At 33.2% G+C, this 22,960-nt stretch overlaps 1 protein-coding gene across 1 annotated transcript in view; it reads left to right on the top strand.

The window, feature by feature from the left end:
* The first annotated feature begins 3,340 nt into the window (after nt 1–3,340).
* Nucleotides 3,341–22,960, top strand: part of LOC122041976 — a 76,333-nt gene continuing 56,713 nt past the window's right edge. The window contains exons 1-7 of the mRNA XM_042601877.1: nt 3,341–3,676; nt 3,785–3,849; nt 4,129–4,227; nt 11,668–11,800; nt 18,827–18,886; nt 19,481–19,540; nt 20,450–20,572. Coding sequence (XP_042457811.1) covers nt 3,452–3,676; nt 3,785–3,849; nt 4,129–4,227; nt 11,668–11,800; nt 18,827–18,886; nt 19,481–19,540; nt 20,450–20,572 — 765 coding nt within the window. The 5' untranslated portion in view covers nt 3,341–3,451. The remainder of the gene's footprint in view (nt 3,677–3,784; nt 3,850–4,128; nt 4,228–11,667; nt 11,801–18,826; nt 18,887–19,480; nt 19,541–20,449; nt 20,573–22,960) is intronic.

Here is a 22,960-nt window from a genome sequence, read left to right as displayed (position 1 = left end):
GCTGTGGAGAAGCTGCTGTGATGATCGGAGCTGAACAGTGTAAGCAATTGGCGAAGAAGGAGCTCGACAACGGCTTTAATCGACGCCAACAGTCGGATCCCAATCGATTGGATTGCTCCCAATCGATTGGGGAGGCTTTGGATGGATCGGCGGATCGATCCAGAGCGCCTTTGTGCTCTCAGAAATTACCTGGATCGATCGGCTAATCGATCCAGGGCTTATTGCATACAAACAGCAGCTCCCAATCGATCCACTGATCGATTGGGACCTCTGGATCGATCGCCCGATCGATCCAGAGGGGTTCTGTTTGCGCGACACTTCTTCCCAATCGATCCACTGATCGATTGGGAGAATGCTTATCATGGGGACTCGCCCAATCGATCAGCTGATCGATTGGGCATGAGCCAATCGATCGGCTGATCGATCCAACTCATGGTTTTTGCCCAAAACCAAGTCCAAAGTCCCCTAAACCAACATTCGGTCAATCATGACCTGTTGGTATATCATGCCTAGCATCCGACCACCCTTGACCTGCTAGGACTCCCTCACCAAGTGTCCAGTCAATCCTTTTGACCCACTTGGACTTATCTTCACCAGGTGTCCGATCAACCTTGATCCACCTGGATTTCCCGTGCCAAGTATCCGGTCAATCCCTTTGACCTACTTGGGCTTCCCAACACCAGATGTCTGATCAAACTTGATCTATCTGGATTTCCTGTGCCTGGCTTCACTCACTAGGACTTTCCATACTGCCTAGCTTCACTAACTAGGACTTCCCATCTGTCTGGCTTTACTCACCAGGACTTTCAACTGCCTAGCTTCACTCACTAGGACTTCCCATCTGCCTGACTTCACTCACTAGGACTTTCACCTAGCTTCACTCACTAGGAGTTTCCTTCTGCCTGGCTTCACTCACCAGGACTTTCACCTAGCTTCACTCACTAGGATTTTCCAGTCAAGTATTAAGTCAACCTTGACCTACTTAACTTTCCTTCACAATCTCCCTACATGAACAATTGCACCTACAATCTTCATGTGTTGTCTATATGTATTGTCAAATATCGAAATCCAAATATCAAGACTCGAGCTTGACTCAATTCAAGCTCAGTCAACTTGGTCAACCTTGACCTGGGGAATATTGCACCAACAGTTATACAATGAGTTGTCCAATGCGTTGAAAACGTAGTTATGACATAGGAAATCTCAGTGCGACCACGCATCACATGTAGCTTTACTATCGAAATTACCTTTCGTAGCGGCTGGCGGGTCTTCATGCAAAAACCGTACGAGGTTTAATGTTGTCAGGGAGAACAGTATCTTTTGCTGCCATCTTTTGAAGTTGGCTCCGTTGAACTTTTCCGGCTTCTCTCCGGTTGGAACACCGATTGGAACGTCGTTGATTCCAACCATCAGTTTGCACGAAGAAAATCCGTCTTAAAAATGTTGGATCCTTTATTGTTGATGCAAACTGAGTGCAAACAGAATGATGGTATACCATCGTTTTCGCCTAAGTCTAGGTTAGAGTTAGACTCTATATCTTTAAGACGAATTTGCCCCACACATGATGCTCACGGAATACGACAATCGTCTCCTAAGATACAATAACTTTTATCTTGCGATAGCAGCACTGCAAATCGCAAGACCTCCGAACCGAGGAAACTTCTTGAACTCTCCAATACAAGAATGCAATGCTTGCTTTGCTTGGAAGAAAGTGAGTGAATGAATGAGTATATGAGAGACTTTATTTATATATATGAAAGGGTATAAGAACCTCTTGGTTCAATTAGATCTCATCCATCCATTTCAAATTGGGTGATGTAGATCATATCCTTTCCTAAAAGACATACTACCTCTTCATTAGATGCACCCTTTAATTATCCAAAAGACATTTAAATCGTTTTGATTATGTTTTCATTTATAATTTCTAACCATTTTACTCTATATTATAATAGATAGGGTGGTAGTTGCTATAACAATATTAAAATATGAATATTTTTAGGATGAAAAATAGGTTGAAATGCTATTTTGACATTTTAAAAATAAGGGACACTTCTTTTTAAATAAAACCAATAATAAATTTACTCTCATTTTGTATCATTTTAAGATGACAAAAATAGTCTTTAATTATCTATATCGTTAAAATTCTTTAAAAAATTATCAAAAAAAAAAAAACTACTCATAATTTAATACTTAAAATATCTTCCTATCCCCATTTTGAGAGACTAAACTGCTTCACCTTAGAGCAATTCTTGAATGCATCTAATTTAGTTCCCTTGTGATGTTCTAGTGATTAGTAGATGAGGTTGAATGCATATAATTTATGTCGTGGGCACATAATATTTCTGAAATAATAATTAAGAGTCGATTCTTAGAAATTAATGATGTACAGTTTATCTCATCATGAGATATATGCATAATATTTATGTACTTGTATTTACTTATTTTCATATCCGTAGAACCAATGCTAGGAGACCGATAAGGTAGCGGATCTATCTTTAAATGCATATAATTTGCCCTAGAACGTAGCGCAGATGGTGGACACATGACATTTCTAGAGTAATGACCAATGATCGATTATTAGAAACTGACGACTTGATGTTTATCCCATCATATACCTAATACTTGTGTACTTGTATTCACCTCCCTTTATATCCATAGGATCGACACTAGGGCTCGTTAAAACAATGGATCTATTTTATTCGAATACATATAATTTTTACTAAAATTACAGCACCTTCGAATAATTTTGATCTAAATTATACCAACTTAAAATATAAAGGGTTTTTTAAATATTCATGTGATTATTTTTCTAATTGACATAGGTAATTATACTGATTAATCGATCTAAAATTTCTTATTAGTCTTTAAGATCAATTAAAAAATATTCATAGCAGCCCAATTGAATACTATCTATTAAAAAATATTTATTTATTAATTTATTAAAATTGAAACTTAGATGTCCAAGAAATTACTGCTAATACATGGTTGCCGTTCGATATTCATTATTATGGTAAAAGGTGAATACGTTCATCTTCAATGCCCTCGTCAATCCGTCCCAGGGCCAACACGAAAGAGATAAGTATTTACCTCGATTTTACTAAGATTCGAACCCTAAATCTCATTATGATAATACTTCATACGTTAATCATTAGACTCATCCGAAGGGACATCATTCGATATTCATCAAGTACTACTATAAAGTTGACGGTGGTCATTTTAATTATATGGATAATTAGGGATTTTTTAAAATAATTTTGTTACCTTTTAATATTTGATCAGAAGCGATAGATTTTTTCAACTTTTTGTTTTCCCACAGTTAAAGCCGACGAGAGTTGGGAAATCAACATTTTATTTTTTCTTCGCACACCTCCCTTCTCCCCCATTGTCTTATCCACTGCGGCTAAGCCAACCGAGAAGCCAGTGGGGAGAGAACAATTCCCGGAGAAGAAGAATGGGGCGGGGGACGGACAAGATGATGAAGGCAGCGCAGCGGTTATGGAACACGCAGTACAAGCTCTTCACTGCTCGCTACGGCCACCATTTCATCGACCTCCTCCACCTTCCCGAACGTATCCTTTTCGCTCCCTTCGACATCTTCTATGAAGTAGTTGGTTCCGCCCCACGCGGTTTCGGCCTTCCTGAGCTCGCCTCCAAGCTCTCCTTCTCTGCCATCTTCGTACTTGCCCACAAATTTGCCCCTTTTTTTTCACTACTCAAACCTCGTGCTAGCTTCTCGGTACTTTTATTCCTGCTCAATAAATCGTCTTCAATTGTCTGGATGTAGGTGATTGCTACGCTTGGGACTTACGACATCGCTTTGGAATTGGGCAAGAAGGTGTTGTGCCCTAGGTAACTTTGATCCTTTATGTCTATAATGGCTCTATATTGCATTCGTGTCTTCGATCAGAAATTTTGTCAATGAGTCTCCTTACTGTTGAACGATCTCTCTCTCCCCTACCCTTAACTTGAAATTTTTGATCTTTATATTTGGCTGATTGTAAAACTAAAACTTCATTAATGGTAATTGAACTTCACAAATCCATCGAACCTAATGCTTCTGATCGATTACTATTGACTTACACCTATTACACCTGCATATGTTCAACTTACTGCTCCTCTTTATTGTAGGAATTGTAGCACCTGCAATGGATGGCAGGCTCTGCGCTGCACTATGTGCAAGGGTGCAGGAAAAGTGCATTATCAAGTGAAAAATTATAGTCCAAGAAGGTAAACCATCTTCATGATCTTGAAAATCAATGTTGGTGTTTCATTCCAACATTTCTTCTTCTTCTTCTCCCTGTCTGTCTCTGAGGATAGAAACAGTCATTTCAGCATCTCTCTCTGTCTATCTCGGAGAAAAGGAATTGCCAGTTTTTATCATTATGGACCATTCTAGGGTTAGGTTCATAGTTTTGACATAGAAGTTTAAGTCTAGTAATCTCGCAAATCCAAATTTTTGTACTTGTAATCTTATGTATTTATTGATGTGTTAAACATCTTGTGCTGCATATCATGATTCATAGGTAGGTGATAGCATCAAACCATTTTTCATCTATTTATACTAGTTAACCTAGCATAGACTTGGAAAAACTAATAAATTAGCATGTGAATCGTCTTCTTGGGTTGTACATTATTGTATTGATGAAAATGAAAACTGAAGTGCTAACCAAAGTTAGTTGGACATTGTTCTCAGTGTCACATGGAGGTGGACACACTGCTTTTACTCAATGTGTTATTTTACATTCCTTTCACTATTTTCAATGAATGCCAATTGAAAGTTAAAATGGAGTGATGAAATACTTGTATAAGAGAGCTTCAAGTCTTAAATAGTCTTGGTACATATGAAAAATTAAATGGTTCAAATTTTTTTAATTATTACATTTGCAATTGAGTGCACCATGATGGGATGACCTTCTTAGTCAATTGATATACATATGAAAGAATACCTTCCTAGCATTATGTTTTGGTTATGTGGTCATTAGGTTATCAATCTCATGAATGTGAGCCACATTGAATCAACAATCCCCTTGATTGTCCATATCATGAAGATCTTTTTACTTTTATAAAAGGCAATATATTACTCTCTTGTGCATGGTGGGATTCTTTTAGGGGAAAAATCCTTGAATTCTTGAATCATTAAGAGTTGTTTGTGATGCAACATGTGAATAACTATCTTATAAGGAGAAATTAGACCTCTGTTGCATGGAGAAGAAAATTTTAGGTTATTTTTTTTTTAAATTGAGGAATTCCTTATGTAGGGGTCGGAAACCCCTTTTATAGAACAAAAAAGACTTATTCTTATATTTTTTTTTTCTAATTACCAAGTAAATAATAATTAATCCTAAAATGACTTATTAACAATAATAACAAAAATCAAGCCTTATTCCACTAAGTGGGGTTGACTATATGGATCCTTCTATGCCATTGAACTTTATTCTCTACTATATCATCATCTATATTTAAATAAATTTTATCCCGTTTTATTCTTGCTAACGAAGTCTTCTTTGGTCTTCCTTTTCCTCGTTTAATAAGCATATTTGTTATAATTTCACATCATCGAATTAGAATATTTATTGATCGTCTAAGTACATATTCGTACTATCTTAAACATGATAGATGCAACATCGACTTTCTTTCTAATGTTCTCATTTTTTATCTTGTTTATCATTGTATGGTCGCATCCACCTTAACATTCCATCTCACACATCTTTTGTGACCCTAAACCCTAAAATGACTTATCCTAATAAAATATAAATTTCATGCTTTTGTTTTGACTACATCGAAATAGAAACTTACAACTTTTTAATTTTTTATAAAATTTAGATTTCTTATTCTAAAATTTTCAATGTCAACTTTTTAATTTAAAATCTAATTTTAAATTATGTTCTTCTCTCCCACCAAGGAGAATTCAATTTTAGGAGAGTTGTAAGCATTTTTTATGTTGTTGCTAAGTGTAAGTAAAATTTACATCACCAAATTCGTGCATCATGGTTTCTTTGTATCTTTCCTTGGTACTCCATTCCAATTATTAAAGAACTAGTGTATTTTTTTTTTGTTTTATTTTGGTTATTCAGGAATTGATTCTTTATTTTTTATTTTATTTCCTTTTAGTCACCCTTTTTAATAAGGAAATGTTGGGAGTAGTCAATAAATGCAAAAAAGTTGTTGGATGAAAATAAAGTGATAACTGCCTATCCCCAAAGTTTAAACTATTAGGAAAGGGACCAATTTGTATATTTATGTTCTTAATGCTCCCCTTCATGTGTGGGTGAGGGTAATTATACTTCACTTGGTTGACCAAAACTTACTATAATTTCTTTTTGTTGTAGGTATGATTTGAGATCTCGTGCTCTAATACTATGTTAAAATTAATCAACTAACAACTTAAAGGATTAAGCTATTATATTATTTTGGTAGATAAAACACGTGAAAGAGTAAATACTAAATTAGAATCTCGGCGGGAAACACTAGAAGAGAAAGGTTTTAGGCTTAGTAGAATAAAAACAAAATATATAGAATTTAAGTTTAGCAATATAGATGTAATGTCACAATTGTTAAGATAGGAGATGACGAGTTACCTGCAACTTTAAATATTTAAGATCATTTTTTCAAAACAATGGAGGGATTGAGAGAGATGTCTTACATAGAATACAAGTAGGATGGTTGAAATAGAGGAGAGCGTCAGGTGTTTTATGTGATTGTAAAGTACCTTTAAAATTTAAAGAAAAGTTCTACAAAATCGTAATTAGACTTGCTATGTTATATGAAGCTGAATGTTGGGCTATGACTTGAGCACACATGAGCAGAAGATGAGAGTTGCAGAGGTGATGCTAAGATGGATGTGTGGACATACGAGGATGGATATAATAAGAAATAAGAGCATTAGAGAGAAAGTTGGAATTGCATTTATTGAGGGAAAACTCCGAGAGAAAGTTGGAGTTGCATTTATTGAGGAAAAACTCCGAGAGACATGTCTAAGATGGTTCGAGCATACACTTAGACGACCAATACATGCTCCACTTAAGCGATGTGAAACTATGACAAACACACATCAAACGAGGAAGACCAAAAAAAGATTTGGTTAGCAACAATAAAACAAGATAAAATTTATTTAAGTATAGATGATAGAGTAGTGGATAAAGTCCAATGGCGTAAAAAGATCCATATAGCCGACCCCACCTATTGAGATAAGGTTTGGTTGTTGTTGTTAAGATATAAATGCTCTTTGCAACTCTCCAGTGAAAAAGAGAGCATGGAACGGTAGAGACTAAAATATCTTCTAGTAAATGAACTTATCTTCTTATATGAAAATAGAACTACTATTCAAATAAGTTGACAAGTTCAGCAAGTAAGTATCAAAAATATATTTTCTCATTGTAGTAAATAGTGGAATGGATGTATATGTTTTTTAAAGAGTCATGATAGATTGCTTAGGATAATGAATGCATAGACATATGCTGTATGGTTGTCTTTGAGTCTATGACACATTAACATATTATCTATAACAATTATTGCTTAAACCAATCTTACATTTAGTATTGACGTATCTCTCTCATGCACACAATATAACTCTTAATTTAGTGGATTGATTAGATAAGGAATGAAATCAATCCCCTAACTGACTTTGATACAAGAAATAGTATAAATGGACAAACTCCCATAGATGTCTTATTATAATTGGTATAAGCAATTTTATTAATTTCTATTCCTGACTTCCTTTGTTTTTCTTGTTTATTTGTTGTTTTAGGTGTGGTATTTGTAGGCCTAGGTTATGATCAATGACATATGGAATATTCCTTGGTGTGGTTAGTTGTTTAGTAATTCTTTACTCATTAGAGGTTCTTAGGAGGTACGAGCAAAGAATTGTCAGTCTAGAGAGATGAGTCACTAAATGTGTTGAGAATTTTAATAGTAGTATCATGGCTAATATTGTGATGTATGCTTTTGGAAGGGGAACTCTTTTGGGTTAAGTACCATGGTGAAGTATGATTCTCTTTCGCTCCTATCTTAAAGTGTGTAGTTTTCATCAAACAACCACAATCTACTAAGGATAATATATACATTGTTTATGGGGGGATGTCACACAATATCTCATCAGTGTAGAAGCCCATATGGATATAAATTAGATATCTCTCCCTAATAGAAAGGGATATTTGGTCTACCCATGCAACTTTGTGAAGACTTGGTTCTAGTTCTAAAGTACGAATTAGATCCTATCAAGGCCTTGGTGGAAACAATATTCGTGCAACTTCTACTATCTAACATAATATTGCATGGTTTGTCTCCATATAATATTTAAATATGAAAAATATATTGCGCTTCTATATTGCCATCTAATGTAATGTAGGGGAAGTTAAATATGTCTTGTAATTTCCTTTTTGATCTTCATCTTTCTCTATTGTTGTGCTGGATCTACTAGTTCATTTAACGATTGAAATATTTCATGTTCAATTTTTTTGTTAGATTGTCTACTTTGTCCAAGCTATTATTACTTAGGCTCATTTCTCATTTTAATTTTAGGACCTTTACAACTAGCATCTCTATCCTTGAGTTTCGTAGCAACTGGATTTAATTTCAATGGTTGGTTGTCCACTGTGGATCTTGACATTGAATTCTGATTGAGTACTTTTTAGCTAAATCGTGTTCAATTTCACCAGCATCTCTTTTTAGTTCATGGAAGAAGCAAACCAAATTGGATCAGTATCAATATGAGAATCAAACCAAATTCGGCTACTGATACAGATTGCCCAAGTTCAAGATCAACAATGATCGAGCTGATATTTTAAGAGAAATCAAGATATTATAGAAATTGAAGTGAATTTTATAAAAATTAGAGATCTGAAGACATTAGCTAGAAATTAATTCAGTTCTAGCTAATCAAATTGAGGGTCAAAATGGATTAACTTGAGTTAAAACTTCATCAGATTTAGATGACTTTGAAAAACTTGACCTATTTAACCTTTCATTTCATCCCAACTTGAGTCTCTCTGTTCCTTTTCATCCTAACTTTGTTCTTGGGGAACTTGAATGGGAAGAAGAGAGTCTTCATCACCCTCTTAAATTGCTTATCCATGTCATATCTCAAGTTTTACTATGCAACCATCATCACAAAATCAATAATCACTTACTCAATTTTGCCATCACTCTGTAAACTCAATGCTTCACTCATCTTTGTCTTGCTCATTACTAGTTGAATATGATGTGATTATGGACTGGGAGAGGATATTGTAGAGTGAGAGGCAACATAATCATCTCTTTTAATCAGTAAGGATCCTAAAAATCTTCTTTAACTGAAAAATGATTTGAATGTAGTTAGAAACTTGACTTTACCCTATTAACATTAAATATTAAGTGATAACACATTAAGAAAATATATTAGTGATCTATTTTATATTAATTTATTTTATTATTTATAAAAATAAATGACATTTTTTTGATATTGCAATTATTAATAATAAAATATCTTCGAATAGGCATTTTGCTTAAGGTTTAGAACATTTTGTTATAATTTAAATAATTTTATTATATCTTTTTTTTTTTTTTTTTTTTTGTATTTCCACATATTTGAATTTCACCCATCCTTCTGATCCGATTCAACAAATAATTCAAATTTTCAACTAATTTGATCCCGATTCTTATTGATTTTGACAATTATATTTGATACGACTGGGATTATTCTTTCGTGAAAAGGTATTCTATTTGTCAAACTTACAAGTCATGCTCAAAACTTTCTGTACTTGTGGTTGACTTCGTTTTTGGCTTGCTAAGAACCAGGGTTTGAGATCTCGTGTTGAGCTGGTCGAAATGGGCGAAACATTTTGTTCTTCTTGCCATTCGACACTTACATGAATTCGACACCGACATGTACTCGGCAGCCATCTTGTGGCCGCTGCAGAGGCGTCACGACGCTTGCGGCCGCGTCGGAGGGGCGTCACGATGCCTGCGATCGCGCCGGAGGGGCGTCACAACGCTCGTGGCCACGCCGGAGGGGCGTCACGACGCCCGCGGCCGCCCAAGAAGGGCGTCGCAACGCCCGCGGCCACCCAGAAAGGGCGTCGTGACGCCCGCGACCGCGCAGGAAGGGCATCGCGGCGCCCGCTGCCGCGCAGCAAGGGCGTCGCGATGCCCGCGGTGTGACCCCCACCGTCGCATCGGAGAGGCCACGCGACCCTCGCGACCGCATCGGAGCGGCCGGGTGAAGCCGTGCTTGGCTCGCGCTCGGTTTTTGAATTAAATGTTTTTTTTAAAAATTAAAACAATTCTCTAAATGGATGAGGATAATTCAAAGATTTTTAATTAAATCCTAATAAAATTATCTAAGTAATTAAATATTTTATTTATTTTAATTTTAAAACATGTATGATAAAAATTTTATTTATTTATTTAGTTATGTTATTATTTTTTGAATGATCTAATTACCTCTAATTTAAATAAATAATCAAATATTTTTTTAAATCCTAATTAAATTATCCCATTAAAATATATAAAACTTAATTTAAAATTCTAATAAAATATTATATATTCTTAAACCCTCTTGATCGCATTGAGTTACCACAACCATGATTTTTTTTAGTTTTTTTGATTTAGTTAATTTTTTATTTTTAAAATATCTATTTTTTTATAAATGAACTATTATTAATAATAATTATAAAATATTAAAAATTATTTCAAAAAATTTAAATAATTTTAAATTTTAATAAATATTTTATAAAATAATTTATTTTTTAAAAATAATTTTAAAATTAAAATAAATTTAAAATAATCTAATAAATTAAAAAATATATAATTTTTAAACATTTCAAATAAATTTTTTAAAATAAAAATTTTACAAATACATTATAAAAAATAATTTAAAATTTTCAAATAATTTTATAATTGTTTTTATAATTTTAAATTTAGTTTTAAATTTTAAGAATTACTTATTTTTAAAATATTTTTTATAAAAATTTAATAGACATTATCTTATGGGAAAATATTAAAATATAAATTCAACATCTCAAAATAGAAAACATCTTTATTCTTTAATAATCAAATATTAATATACATTTATATTTATATTTAAAAAATACCGAAACTATATCGGCACGACACGATAAGATACCAAAACCTTATCGTTCTGGTCCGGGATCGAAATTTTGACACGGATCGAGATTTTAAACCTTGCTAAGAACACAATAAGGTGGTATTGCATTTTGCTTATATCATCATCATGATGAATTTGTGACACTCCCAACTATTTGGGTTTGGCTAGATGAAACTTTTCATATTGTCGGGATTCTCAAAATGTCTCACTTTTGGTTGCTTTCTAGGATTTTACAGTTCACAATCTCAAAAGAAAAGAAAATATAAATGCTTTCTTTTTATACAATTTATTCTATGCTCCTCTATCCCTTTTATTTTACCATCCTCAATCTAAGATAAGGCATGCATCAGTTCATGTTGATTAATTGGTTAGAAATTAATCTCTGTAATGATGTTTTGTTACTGCAACCTCTATCTGATTTTATGTTTTCTTGTTTCTAGTGTTGCATTTTGTGATGAGCAGCCAACATAGCACCTAATTTATTTTTTACTAAATTTTGAAATCCAGCATAACTTTTACTAGATTTTGAAGTTCATTTTAGCAACTAGTCCCTTATTTTTTGAATTATGAGCAATCTGTTCCAGTGGGGAGAGGGTGACAGCAGAATCTGTCGCAGATGCCATTGCTGAAAGCCGTGCTGAATTACTTCACCTTCCTGCTTCTGTTGATCTTTCTGTACCACTTCCTTCAAAAGATTGTCCAAGCTGTGATGGATCCGTAAGATGCACACTACCTTGTTGATTAAATTTTGTGTATTAACCTTATTTTATGTCACCATCCAAGCCTAGTTGTTCTGTAATCTAATTAATTTTGTTGACAGGTGAAATTCATTCTAACTTGAAGCCATTGTAGTTATTTCATAGTGGCTAAACTGCTGATTCTTGGAATTAAATATCTTATAGGTTCAGACCCCTCTCAATCAACTTTTAGATTTCATATCCAATATATTTGTTATTCACCATGATGCGAAAATACAATCTTACTTAAGAGCCAAGGTGGATTTTGGCTGGAACTTGAACCTTTTCTGAACCCTATTGAATTAGCCCTTCACCAATGCGCTGAGGTGCTTATTTCTATTTTTCCACTTGGAGGAGTGAGTGTAGAAGAAGCACATCATAGAAATCAAAAAATAAAAGATGCAAAAGTATAGAAGAATATAAACATCCAGACTTCCGTAAAATGATCCACCACCATATCAGCATTTAGTTTCCATAGGAACTTCGTTGTTCTAATAATCCAGCCAAGTGTTTCAGCAGAATTCAAGTCTGAAAAACTCAGCTTTTACTCTGCAACTTTCAGTGCATTAAATGCAATTCTCAACTCTGAACTCTCTGCAGTTAAGTGACAAACAGTTCAGATTTCTCCACAAACTTATTTCTGTTTTGATCTACACAAATCCATAACTGAATGCTTGGGACTGGAACACTATATCTGAACACTGAGAGAGCCAACAGCAACAGATTCTGACCTGTGAGCCAAGCCTGTCACCCACTTCAGTTCCATTAGTACCATCTAACTTATCAATACTCAACAGATCTTCCAACATGTCAATCAAATCATCATCAGCAGCCACCCCAATCAACTCAGCAAATCCCATATTTACAGGATCGAGTTCAGAAATCCTATAAACAGCATTAAAGGTGACCACTCAACCTTCCTTCTTTGGTTATCAGCAACAATCTGTTTTCCCACAGTTTGAGAGTTTCTCAACATGATTTGATACCCTCCTATTTCTTTTCCCTGAAATATGATAGATATAGGAGATACAGGTCAATTTTACTTGGTGTTTGCATAAAAGAACTAACAATCCACGATAACAATTTACCTTCCTCCTTCTATCCGTGCCATTCTTATAGAAAATAGACACCTTCCAAATTTCCATAGAGTACAAACATTGAGAGTACAAATGAATTGAAGTATCCTTGAACTTTGTTCGCAACAGACAACTAGTTTGCACCAGAATGCCAGTTCATTGCAGACTGTTAAGAGTAGGAAGCTTCCAATGATGCAACAACCAGCAAATAAAATAACATGTAGAGATATGCCCAGGAAACCAACAAGATGAGCCCAATTTACTGTATCCTGACCATTGCCTTTGATAAAATCATAAGCCAACCTTAAGGTGTAGGCACTGTTTATTAGGCATTATTAGGCAGCCACTTAATTTTATCCTGACCACCCAACAATTTGTGAGAAAATCTTTCATTCCATGCACTATGCCCCGAGTGGCTGAGTAAAACTCTACTGTCCCACTTCCCATTTACGCTTTAGTATTTAAGCTTGATCACAACTCAAGTTGTTTTTTACTCTTATCAGATCAGGAAATATTTGAGAAATGTCCAATTAAAGTTTTTCTTGGGCCCATTGTTTGATATCATAGAACAAATAAATATGATTATTATGGAACCCAATGAATAACTCAGATCAGTTAATTACTCGCATAAGCCTTTTGATTTCATCTTATCTCCAACTGATTACTAAGGATTAAATCCTATGTAACTTATGTTGTTTAGTGAGAGGGCCTTAAGAAGATTAAAAGGTAAGTGGATAAAAAAATAGAGATGTTTTAGTATGACTACGTCAATAATGACAAGAAGCTACCCAACTCCCATCTATTTGTGATTGCATCCGTTAATCTTCCCCAGCTATTAGTTTCAAGATTTATATATATGATAACTAAATCTCACTAGTATTGCAATGAGTCATTCATGTGGTTATCATTTTGTTCTAATTATAATATACTAATTATAGCTACGATCCTTATAATTGCACTTGATGCTGTGATTGGTGACTCATGCACAAAGTTCCTAGTTCCTCCTTTGCACGCAAAGGCTGTTTATGGAGATATGTCTCTTAAGATGGAATTTAGTTCATTATTGTCAGTGTTTGCCCCCTATAATTTAGAGTTAGTAATAGTCACATGAATTTAACACTACATTGAGCTATGCAAGTCAATATCAGTAGCATTATTCAAATTAATCAAATCAATTTTTATTACATGGATCATTATTTTGTTTGATCTCTAGTCCACTAGATTTTAAAATTTTTAACTATAAAATGTATTGGACATTTTTTGAACATGTTTATACAATTTGAATCTATTTGCTTTCATTTTATTATCCATTGATGCTATATCTAATTTGCTCTTATCTAATTACTCTCAAATATTAGTATGATAATTTATTTTATCCTTTTTAATAACTCCACATGTCTGTTTATATTCACTTGTACATTGTGTTCCTAATAGCCCAATACTAAAGGGAAAGGATGCATGGTGATATTACCAATTTCATACACTCTCATTAGAACTATTAGAACTTGGTTTAGTAAGGGTTGAAAGCTGACAAACTCCTTTAGTGTAGGCTAAGATGGATGGCTGTGTCAACACTGCCATTGGTAAGGGGTGATATTATAGTTGTAAGGGTGTTGGAGAAGATTCATTTGTCTAGTTGTTAGATTCCATCATATTTATGATGGCCACTGACCATCACATACATCCACAAATCCATAAAAATACAATGATTACAATTGAAGATTGCTTAGTAAGTTAGTGTTCTCATAAGAATGCTAATGGATAATAGGGAGAACTATGGAATGCAAAGTACTTTGTTTCATTATAATGAGGAGGTATGTAAAGAAGCTTTTCTTACACAAATATTAATGATGGAAATAGATGGTATGGTTGAAAGATGAAGAGCAGAAGACATATTGCTATTACATGTTGTATGCAATGATGCAGCTGAATCTAGCATCCACATAGACTTGGATTTTACTAGGAAAAAAAAAGTACCTAAAAGGGAGGTAGCGTAAGCAAACTTTGACGAATTGATGGCATTGTAGAGTAACATTTTAAACTTCTCATATTGAGTTGTATTAATAGTTTTTGTCATCAATGTTGTGCAAAGCTAGAGAAAATAAGGTAGTATTAGATATTCTCTAATATGTATCCTAGCAGTGATGAAATGGATGTTTGGTGCAACCATAGTGAACAAATGGAGGATATAAGTTATTATTGTCCTCACCCAACATGAGTCACCATTTCAAATAGGGACGAGTGACAACATTTGCAAGTTTAGGGGTGTCACGAAGTGCTGAAATCAGGCATTTGATAGAGGTGGTATTGTAGCATTTTTAAGTAGTTGAGTTAATTGACACAGTTTGAACTATCAATGTCATATGAATTAAACTAATTGAAAATTAACCATGGTTATATTATAGTATATTAAATTTGTCCTGCAATTTGCTTAGTTACCAGTGAAGCATTCATCTATTGAACAACTTTCTCTTAAATTTAAAATATCTTTCCTTGATATCATGGGAGACACTTTGTTTATAGGAGCATATATGTTAAATAGCATCCCATATTTCTTAAAAATTAGAATGACACATCACAAACGAAGCTGAAGTTATTTCCATATTATTTATGAGCCATGTAAAGACAGTAAAACGTAAATTTTGCCATGTTGACTAAGCTGCATCTGTCTCATCCTGAGGATGTGTGAGGTGGTTATCCTTTCTAAGAGAGCAGCCAAGATAGAGGAAAGAGTGCTATTGATGGGAAAAAAAAAGAGAGTGGTTGTGTTTCCTGTTGAGAAGAACAAGGGGAGAGAAGGAAGGTAAAGGAGAGGAGTTGTTGCGGTGGGGGAAGGGCGCAAAATTCTTTGTAATGGGGGAAGCCTCAAGGGATGCTGCTCTATGACAAGAGGAGGAAGAGAGCCTTTAAGGAAATTTCATGTGCATGAGTGAATGAAGGGAGAACCATGCTTGGAAGGCTTTGCACAGGTACACAAAGGGACATCCTTTTACGAGTTTGTGCAAAGGGGTTTATTGTGGTTATGCACAGTGAAAGGAGAGCCCGGGAGGGATTTTGTGCAAGTATGAGGTGTCTGTTTTAAAAGTAACTTGACAATCTGCATGCATATAGATGTCATATGCAAATTACTAAAGTACATATTAGAACTCCTGATCTATAAACCATTTCTATAGATATGTAGAGAGATCAAAATTCATATGTTCCAAAATGCACCACTTTTTTCTGCCAATATATTCTATCTAAAGGATACACACATCTTCATTGGTCAAAAGTCGGTAGCGTGAGCATCATAGAATTCATATCCCTCGCCTTTTTTCTCGGCAATTTCATCATTATTGTTTTCAGAAATTTTCTTCACTTGTGCTTTGGATAATCTAAGTCATTTTCAATCGAGAATCCCATATTGAACATTTGCTCAGATTCTATAAACCTCTCAAAGACTTTGACACCTATATTTATTCATCTTCATGACGCAAACTTTCATTGGGTAGCCTTTGCGAAATTGTAGGAAATTTGGAGTCATCCACACCAAGGTTTAAAATTTTCAGCCTACTGAAGTTCTTATTTATAATCGAATGATACAGTTTCAGTATTGTATCATGTTGTGCCGATACAGTTTTGATTTTTTTGAAATATAAATGTATTAATTAAAATATTTTTATTAATATTTGATTATTATAGATTATTTAGTATTGAGTTATATTTGAGATGTTGAATGTTGAGTTCAAGTTTTGTATTATCTTGTGATGTGAATGTCTGATGTTTATTGAATAAAAGTCAATTTAGCATTAGTTAAAGGATCAAATTGAATTTAATTTGGATTTATTTTGATTAGTTTAAAATTAAACTAAATATATATAAATAATAATGTAATTCATAGTACTATATTTTATAAGATTAGAAATTATATTATATTTATTTATTTATTTTATATTTTTCTAACAATTCCTTCCTTCCATCTTAAATAGGTTTATTTATTTGTGTTTATCTTGTGGACAAATTAAGAGAAAAATATCTTTGAGATAGATTTTTTCACAGTTAACCGTTAATCTTATGGATGGATGGATGGAGGAAAAAAAATAATATCATTAAAGAGGAGGTTGTTTTCCTCACTGTTTATCCTTGTGGACGGATGGAGGAGAAAAAAATTAACAATGATGGATAAAAAAATTAACGATCAAAGATGGAAAAAAATTAAGAAAGAAAAGAACAAGGAAAGAAATTTAAATTAACTGTCCAGAAAATAATAAAAAAAGAAATAAAAATTTAAAAATTAAAAATTATTTAAAAAAAGAACACAGTGGATGCCGTGAAATTGCGGAGAATGTCTTGACCTCACGGTTGTCTCTGTGATATCGCGGAGGATGCCGTGATGTTGTGGTTGCCTCAGCGAGCTCACAAAGGACCATGCCGGTGCCGGTCCCTAGGCGGAACGAAAAATTTGCCCGTGTTGATCGGCATGTCATGGTATTTTATACAATGGTCCGCAAATTATTTCCTTTTTATGCTCAATTCAAAATCACCCCAATTAGCAATTAAGTTATCGGACTATTTAACTTGATTCTTAGCACCTTAGTTATTTTGATGCCTATTAACGACATTGGGTTTACTTGGAACCTTTATGTGAGAATGAAGGGTCTCATCTAATTTGAAGCATGCTTTCTTCCCTGCTATTTATTTTCAGTGGCTTAACTAGAAATTTCATGTAAGTTCATTTCTCTTCAATGTTCATCTAATGATCTCCCTTCAATACAATGTTAATCTAGTGAACTTTTATAATAAAACAATTCTTTTGCCTTTTGATTATGTAAGTTGCTGAAAATATAAACCTTTGATATTTCTTTCTGAATTATGTCGCTGTGAAATTTTGTGGTAAAATTTTCCAATTAATTAATTTGAGATTAATCCTGGATAAAAAGAGAAGTGACTTGGACTAAAGGAATAAAGTGACTTAGACAATTTGTGTTTATTTATAACCTCAAACCAACCAGTCAAATATGGATTAATATGTAGCTGATCGAATACTATTTGAAAATGGTTTTGTTTAGTAAGGAAATGTTCCTTTAAAATCAGGCTCCAATTAGACCATTTGTGTCTATATGCGTTAGGCGGATCTCCTGGTTTGACTGTGAGAAATAAGTGCATCAAACATTACTTGACTTTTTCAAATTTGAAAATGTTGGTTGATCATATATTTCATTATAGTCATATGATTAATAGTATCACTTCATATTTTTCCCCTTTGAATTCCATATTCGAAGTTGATTAAAAAGAATCGGTTGAAAACATTTCTGATTTATCTTTAGATTGAAATCATATTTCGGATCAATCTATATTCATTACTGCCTCCATTATGTTGTTGCTATCAAGTACTGCTGTATGTTGTTTTGGATCTTCCATATCATTCCCACAACAGACAGGTTGATATTTTTTTGATCCTTTGATAAAAAGATCCATTCTCTTGATGAAAAGAGGTGGTAAAATCAGTAAAGCTTTCCTTTTCGATTCATCTTTAGAGTTGGATACACGAATAAGAAATTTTTTTATCTAATGTGTAGGAATTGATAGAAAAGGCAAATCTCCTATAATACACTAGATTCAGCTTGGTTATTTAAAGTCACGGTTTTTCTAATTCAAATTCATGGCGTAATGGGTATCTCTTTTTGTTTCGGTCATGAAATAGATAAAATAAATAAAAACAATTGATTTTTGTTCAAGAATGAAATAGAATAAATTGAGATGGGGTTTTATAAATATTTAATTAACTTTAATATATTAATCATTTCCTTACCTTCCTTTGCTTGGAAGGGGTAAAGAAACAAATATCCAGAGGAGAATAGGAACTATGTCTACTTTTCTTTAGTAACTACTGTTATATCATTCTCTAATATTTATTTGAAACCATTGAGGCACACCTATCAATTCTGCAGGGAGTAATGGGCTGTCCAGAGTGCAAACACAAGTTGCAAGTTAGGATTTCAGCTGACGAAGTGAGTAGGATTATGTTTCTTCTAATTTTTTCTCTCTAACTTTTATCATGATCCATGGTTGTTTTTACTTCAACATACAATGATTGATGCCTGGATGACATGCAACTTGGGGAAGTGCAGCAAGCATTGAAATGTGCATACCATGATTGAGACTTGCAAGTCTCAATTGCTAACTATAAACGATATAATGATTGCTCAAGTTGGCTATCCTGTTTTGTGTGTGAACAAACTGCAATACCTGTTGTTGAAAAAGAAGCAAGGTAAGCTAGAAGGATGTGCAACTTCATAAAAACTGGGGTCTCCACTTTTTGCGTGTCTAGACTTGGGATTTGAGTGTTCCTTTAAAAAATGGATTTTTAATTTTCTTTCTACATAATATTGGTTGTTCATCTAGAAAGGTGTAAGTTAACAAGAGAATAGAGATTGTACTGCAACTATTGCATTCCCACTAGGCACATATGTTGAATGCAGGATATCATACATCATTGTGTTATCTGTTTGGTTACTGAATATAGTGTTGACCAGAGTGTTTAATCTTCTATCATTTGTTTGTACTTGCTACAAACCACCTCATAATTCTACTTTTTTGTTTAGATCATGGAACCTCCGTGGAAAGCATATAATGTCATGAGGAAGATGGACTACCCGTATGAGGTACATATTGTGGTTGTTATAGTAACTCTTAATATAATTCAATATATTAATGTAACATTGTTTTTACCTTTACATTAATTGTTGCAAAGGCCTGAAATATATATATATATATATATATATATATATATATAGGTACTGCTATGTGCTATACTAATCTATGCCCAAACAATAGGAAAATTTTCGACATCTTCTAGTTGCTATACCTCCAGCCCATATACTATTGCTCCAGGAAGGCATCTATTTAGTATTGTTATGGGCTAATTAGGCCCATTTATAACTATGTAAGATCAAAAGTCTATTTTTAATTCTTCATATCCTTAATAATATCATATATAGGCCGGAAGGCTACCTAGAGATTCTATGAGGAATAATTCCCCTAGCCCCAATTTTTATACTCTTATTTATGGTTATAATTGGTGTAAAATATTCGATCTGGTCAAATAAAATTTTCACCATAAAAGTGAATTATTATGAATATTTAATGGCTCACTAACAACTATAATTTATGTGACTCTTTGGTGAGGGTCAGTTAAGGTTGTCACCTTACAAGAGATTAATATGGTAAGTTATTTCTTCATAAATAATGGCAAATTGTTATGGAGGTTAAAAGACAATTAACACTAGAAGGCATCTTTAGTGAAACTATTATATAACACCTATAATTGGGCTTCATATGTTAATTTCCTTTTAATGTCTTTGCTGTGTAATTTAATTTCCCATAACTTGAACAAAATTATTATCTTAAGAAAATGAGAAATGCTTTTTTGAGTTTTCTTTTTCTCATATTTGAGTTTGCATGTCGAGTAATTGTAACTGTTAGACTTGTAACACCATATATTACTTCAAAGAAAATGCATGCTTCCTTTTTCCTAGCCCTTTTTTTATGTGACTGAACTTTTGATTTCTCAGAACATTGTTCAAAGCATGAGAGATCCAAAGATTGCCACCTTCTGGCTGATTACCATGCCTCAGATAGTGGGAGGATTCAACTATGATGAGGACATTAAGCAGAAAATTTGGTGGGCTTACAAGGTCAGTGTAACTTTACAGGTCCATGAATGTTCATTTAAGATATCATTATACTTCGAATATCTAATTGCATCTCGGAAAGTAACTAAATCTATTTTGTGATGCATATGCTCATGCTGTCCAGATAATCTTTTCTTTTATTAGCAAACTTATAGTTGTTATTGTATAGGCCAGGGGCTTGCTTGTGTCCGTATTATTTTAATGTTTAATGCAGTTAATGTTTAATTCTTTAATATTATTAGGTTAGAAAATTGTTAGTGTTTTGTAAGCAAAATTTCTTTCACCCCTCAATAGGTCTTAGCGAAACCAAAGTTTGAAGTAGCCGAGTGGTCGTCATAGGTGAAATTGATCTCGCCGACTGACACCTGTAACATTTGACCTTGACACAAACATAGGAGTGATGGGAACAAAGAAGAGAGGGAGAGAAGAGTAGGCTGAGGGAGAGGAGGAAAGGGAAGAAGTTAGGAGTACAAGCGTCATCGATGACGGGCATGCACCTACATTTGTTGTAGGTAGACTACAAGATGAGGGATCAAGAAGAGGAGTTAGAGAGAATAGGTAAATTAAATAATATCTAATCTTATAAAAATACAATTAGCTTAATTAAGTACGATTGAATACGATTGATTTATACTATCTTATATATACATTTGGTTTAGTTTTAAATGAGCTAAAATAAATCTAAATTGAGTCTGGTTTGAACCCATTTGATTTTAATCATCATGTCTATTTGATGGGTTTTATCTTACTTTGCACAACTGGCAGTCATCTTCAAAAATCAAAATATTAATTTAATTTAACTTAATTAGTTATTTAAAAATTCTTAAAAAATAATTTAAAATCTAAAATTTAAATGGGATAAATTTTGGAAGATTTTTCTTTTTGTGATTCCACTATTATGAAGTTGAAAGAGATCAAAAGAGATTGTGCAAATAAGTGATAAAAAAAGTATAGTTCGGCGAGATTGTGTCAACATCTCGTCTATGTTTTCTTTTGGCTTTGATTTTAGCATCAAGAAACAATTAGGGTTCAATACAAGATTTTGATTAAATAAAAACTATCTTATTAAATCTAAAATATTTTTTTTTTAATTTTTATTTCACTATTTTAAATTCATTTCATTTGAATAACTTTTAACATATATTATGATTGTAATAGAAGTGTGCTATCAATACCATATATATTTTTAAAAAAGCTCCTTTTGAATTTGAATGCCATTTTATCAATAAAATCTTTAATCCAAAATTTTCAAATTTAATTGTGTTGAGTTTCGTATTTTTTTTTAAATTTTATACTTACGAAATTAAATAAATTTAATTTTAAAATTTCTATTTTTCATTCACTTTAATATTATAATTACATGGAATAAACAAACCAAATTAAAATTAAACAATAAGATTTTAAATTATGTTGTTGGATCCAGGAGTCTTATTAGGTTTTATCAAACAAAATATAAAATAATTTTTATCAACTGATCATAATTCAGTTTCAAAAGCAATTATATAAGCCTATAAGAGTATATGCTCATTTTGTTATTGCAGAATTCAAAAGCAAAACATGTCTAATTTATAAAGGACCGATTAATGTTTTATTTTTTCATTGCATATTCTTATGTCCTAGTTGTAAAAATTGAATAGGTTATAAGTTTGAGTTATTATGAAATGAAAGAAGTATAGAATTTATAAGTGACCAAAGCTAAAAATCAAAACTTAAAATAGTTTCAAGCATTTTTAGTTATGAAGACTGAGGTGATACAAATAAAAGACTAATCATGTATTAGCAATCTAATTAATTATTCCGAAAATAAAATAATTACAATAAAAAGTCAATTAGAAATTACAATTTATATTAACTAAAATTAATTAAAGGGTAGCTTGGTGCACGAAGCTCCTTCTATACGGGGTCCTGGGGAAGGATCCACTGTTCGCAGCCTTACCCTGCTTTTTGCTAGAGGCTATTTCCAAGATTCGAACCCGTGACCTTTTGGTCACAAAGCAACAACTTTATCGTTGCGCTAAGGCTCCCATTTAATTAAATAAGTACCGAAATTGTAATGGTAACTCATGATGACGCAGAACAGAATAGCGATTATTCTGGGGCTTGTTTCCTTAGAAGAATTGTAAAGAAAGATGTAGAGAATTCGGTAAATGAAGAGGAGCTGTCTCTACGTTTAAACGAAAAGGGTTATCTAACATTAACTAAACAATTGTTTTAATAGATTAAAAACCATAAGATACAAACGAAAGATAAAAATCCTAAAAAAAGGAAAAAAATCTTAGTAGAACGGAAAAAAATTTAACAGACTCAAAACCCTAAACAAACTCAACACCTTAAAATGTACAACAACAACAACAACCAAGCCTTTTTCCACTAGGTGGTGTCGGCTGTATG

This window comes from Zingiber officinale, chromosome 2A (assembly GCF_018446385.1).
Source record: "Zingiber officinale cultivar Zhangliang chromosome 2A, Zo_v1.1, whole genome shotgun sequence".
In the NCBI taxonomy this organism is placed as follows: domain Eukaryota; kingdom Viridiplantae; phylum Streptophyta; class Magnoliopsida; order Zingiberales; family Zingiberaceae; genus Zingiber; species Zingiber officinale.
The sequence above is the reverse complement of the archived record's forward strand: the minus strand, read 5'-3'. Positions and strand labels throughout refer to the sequence as shown.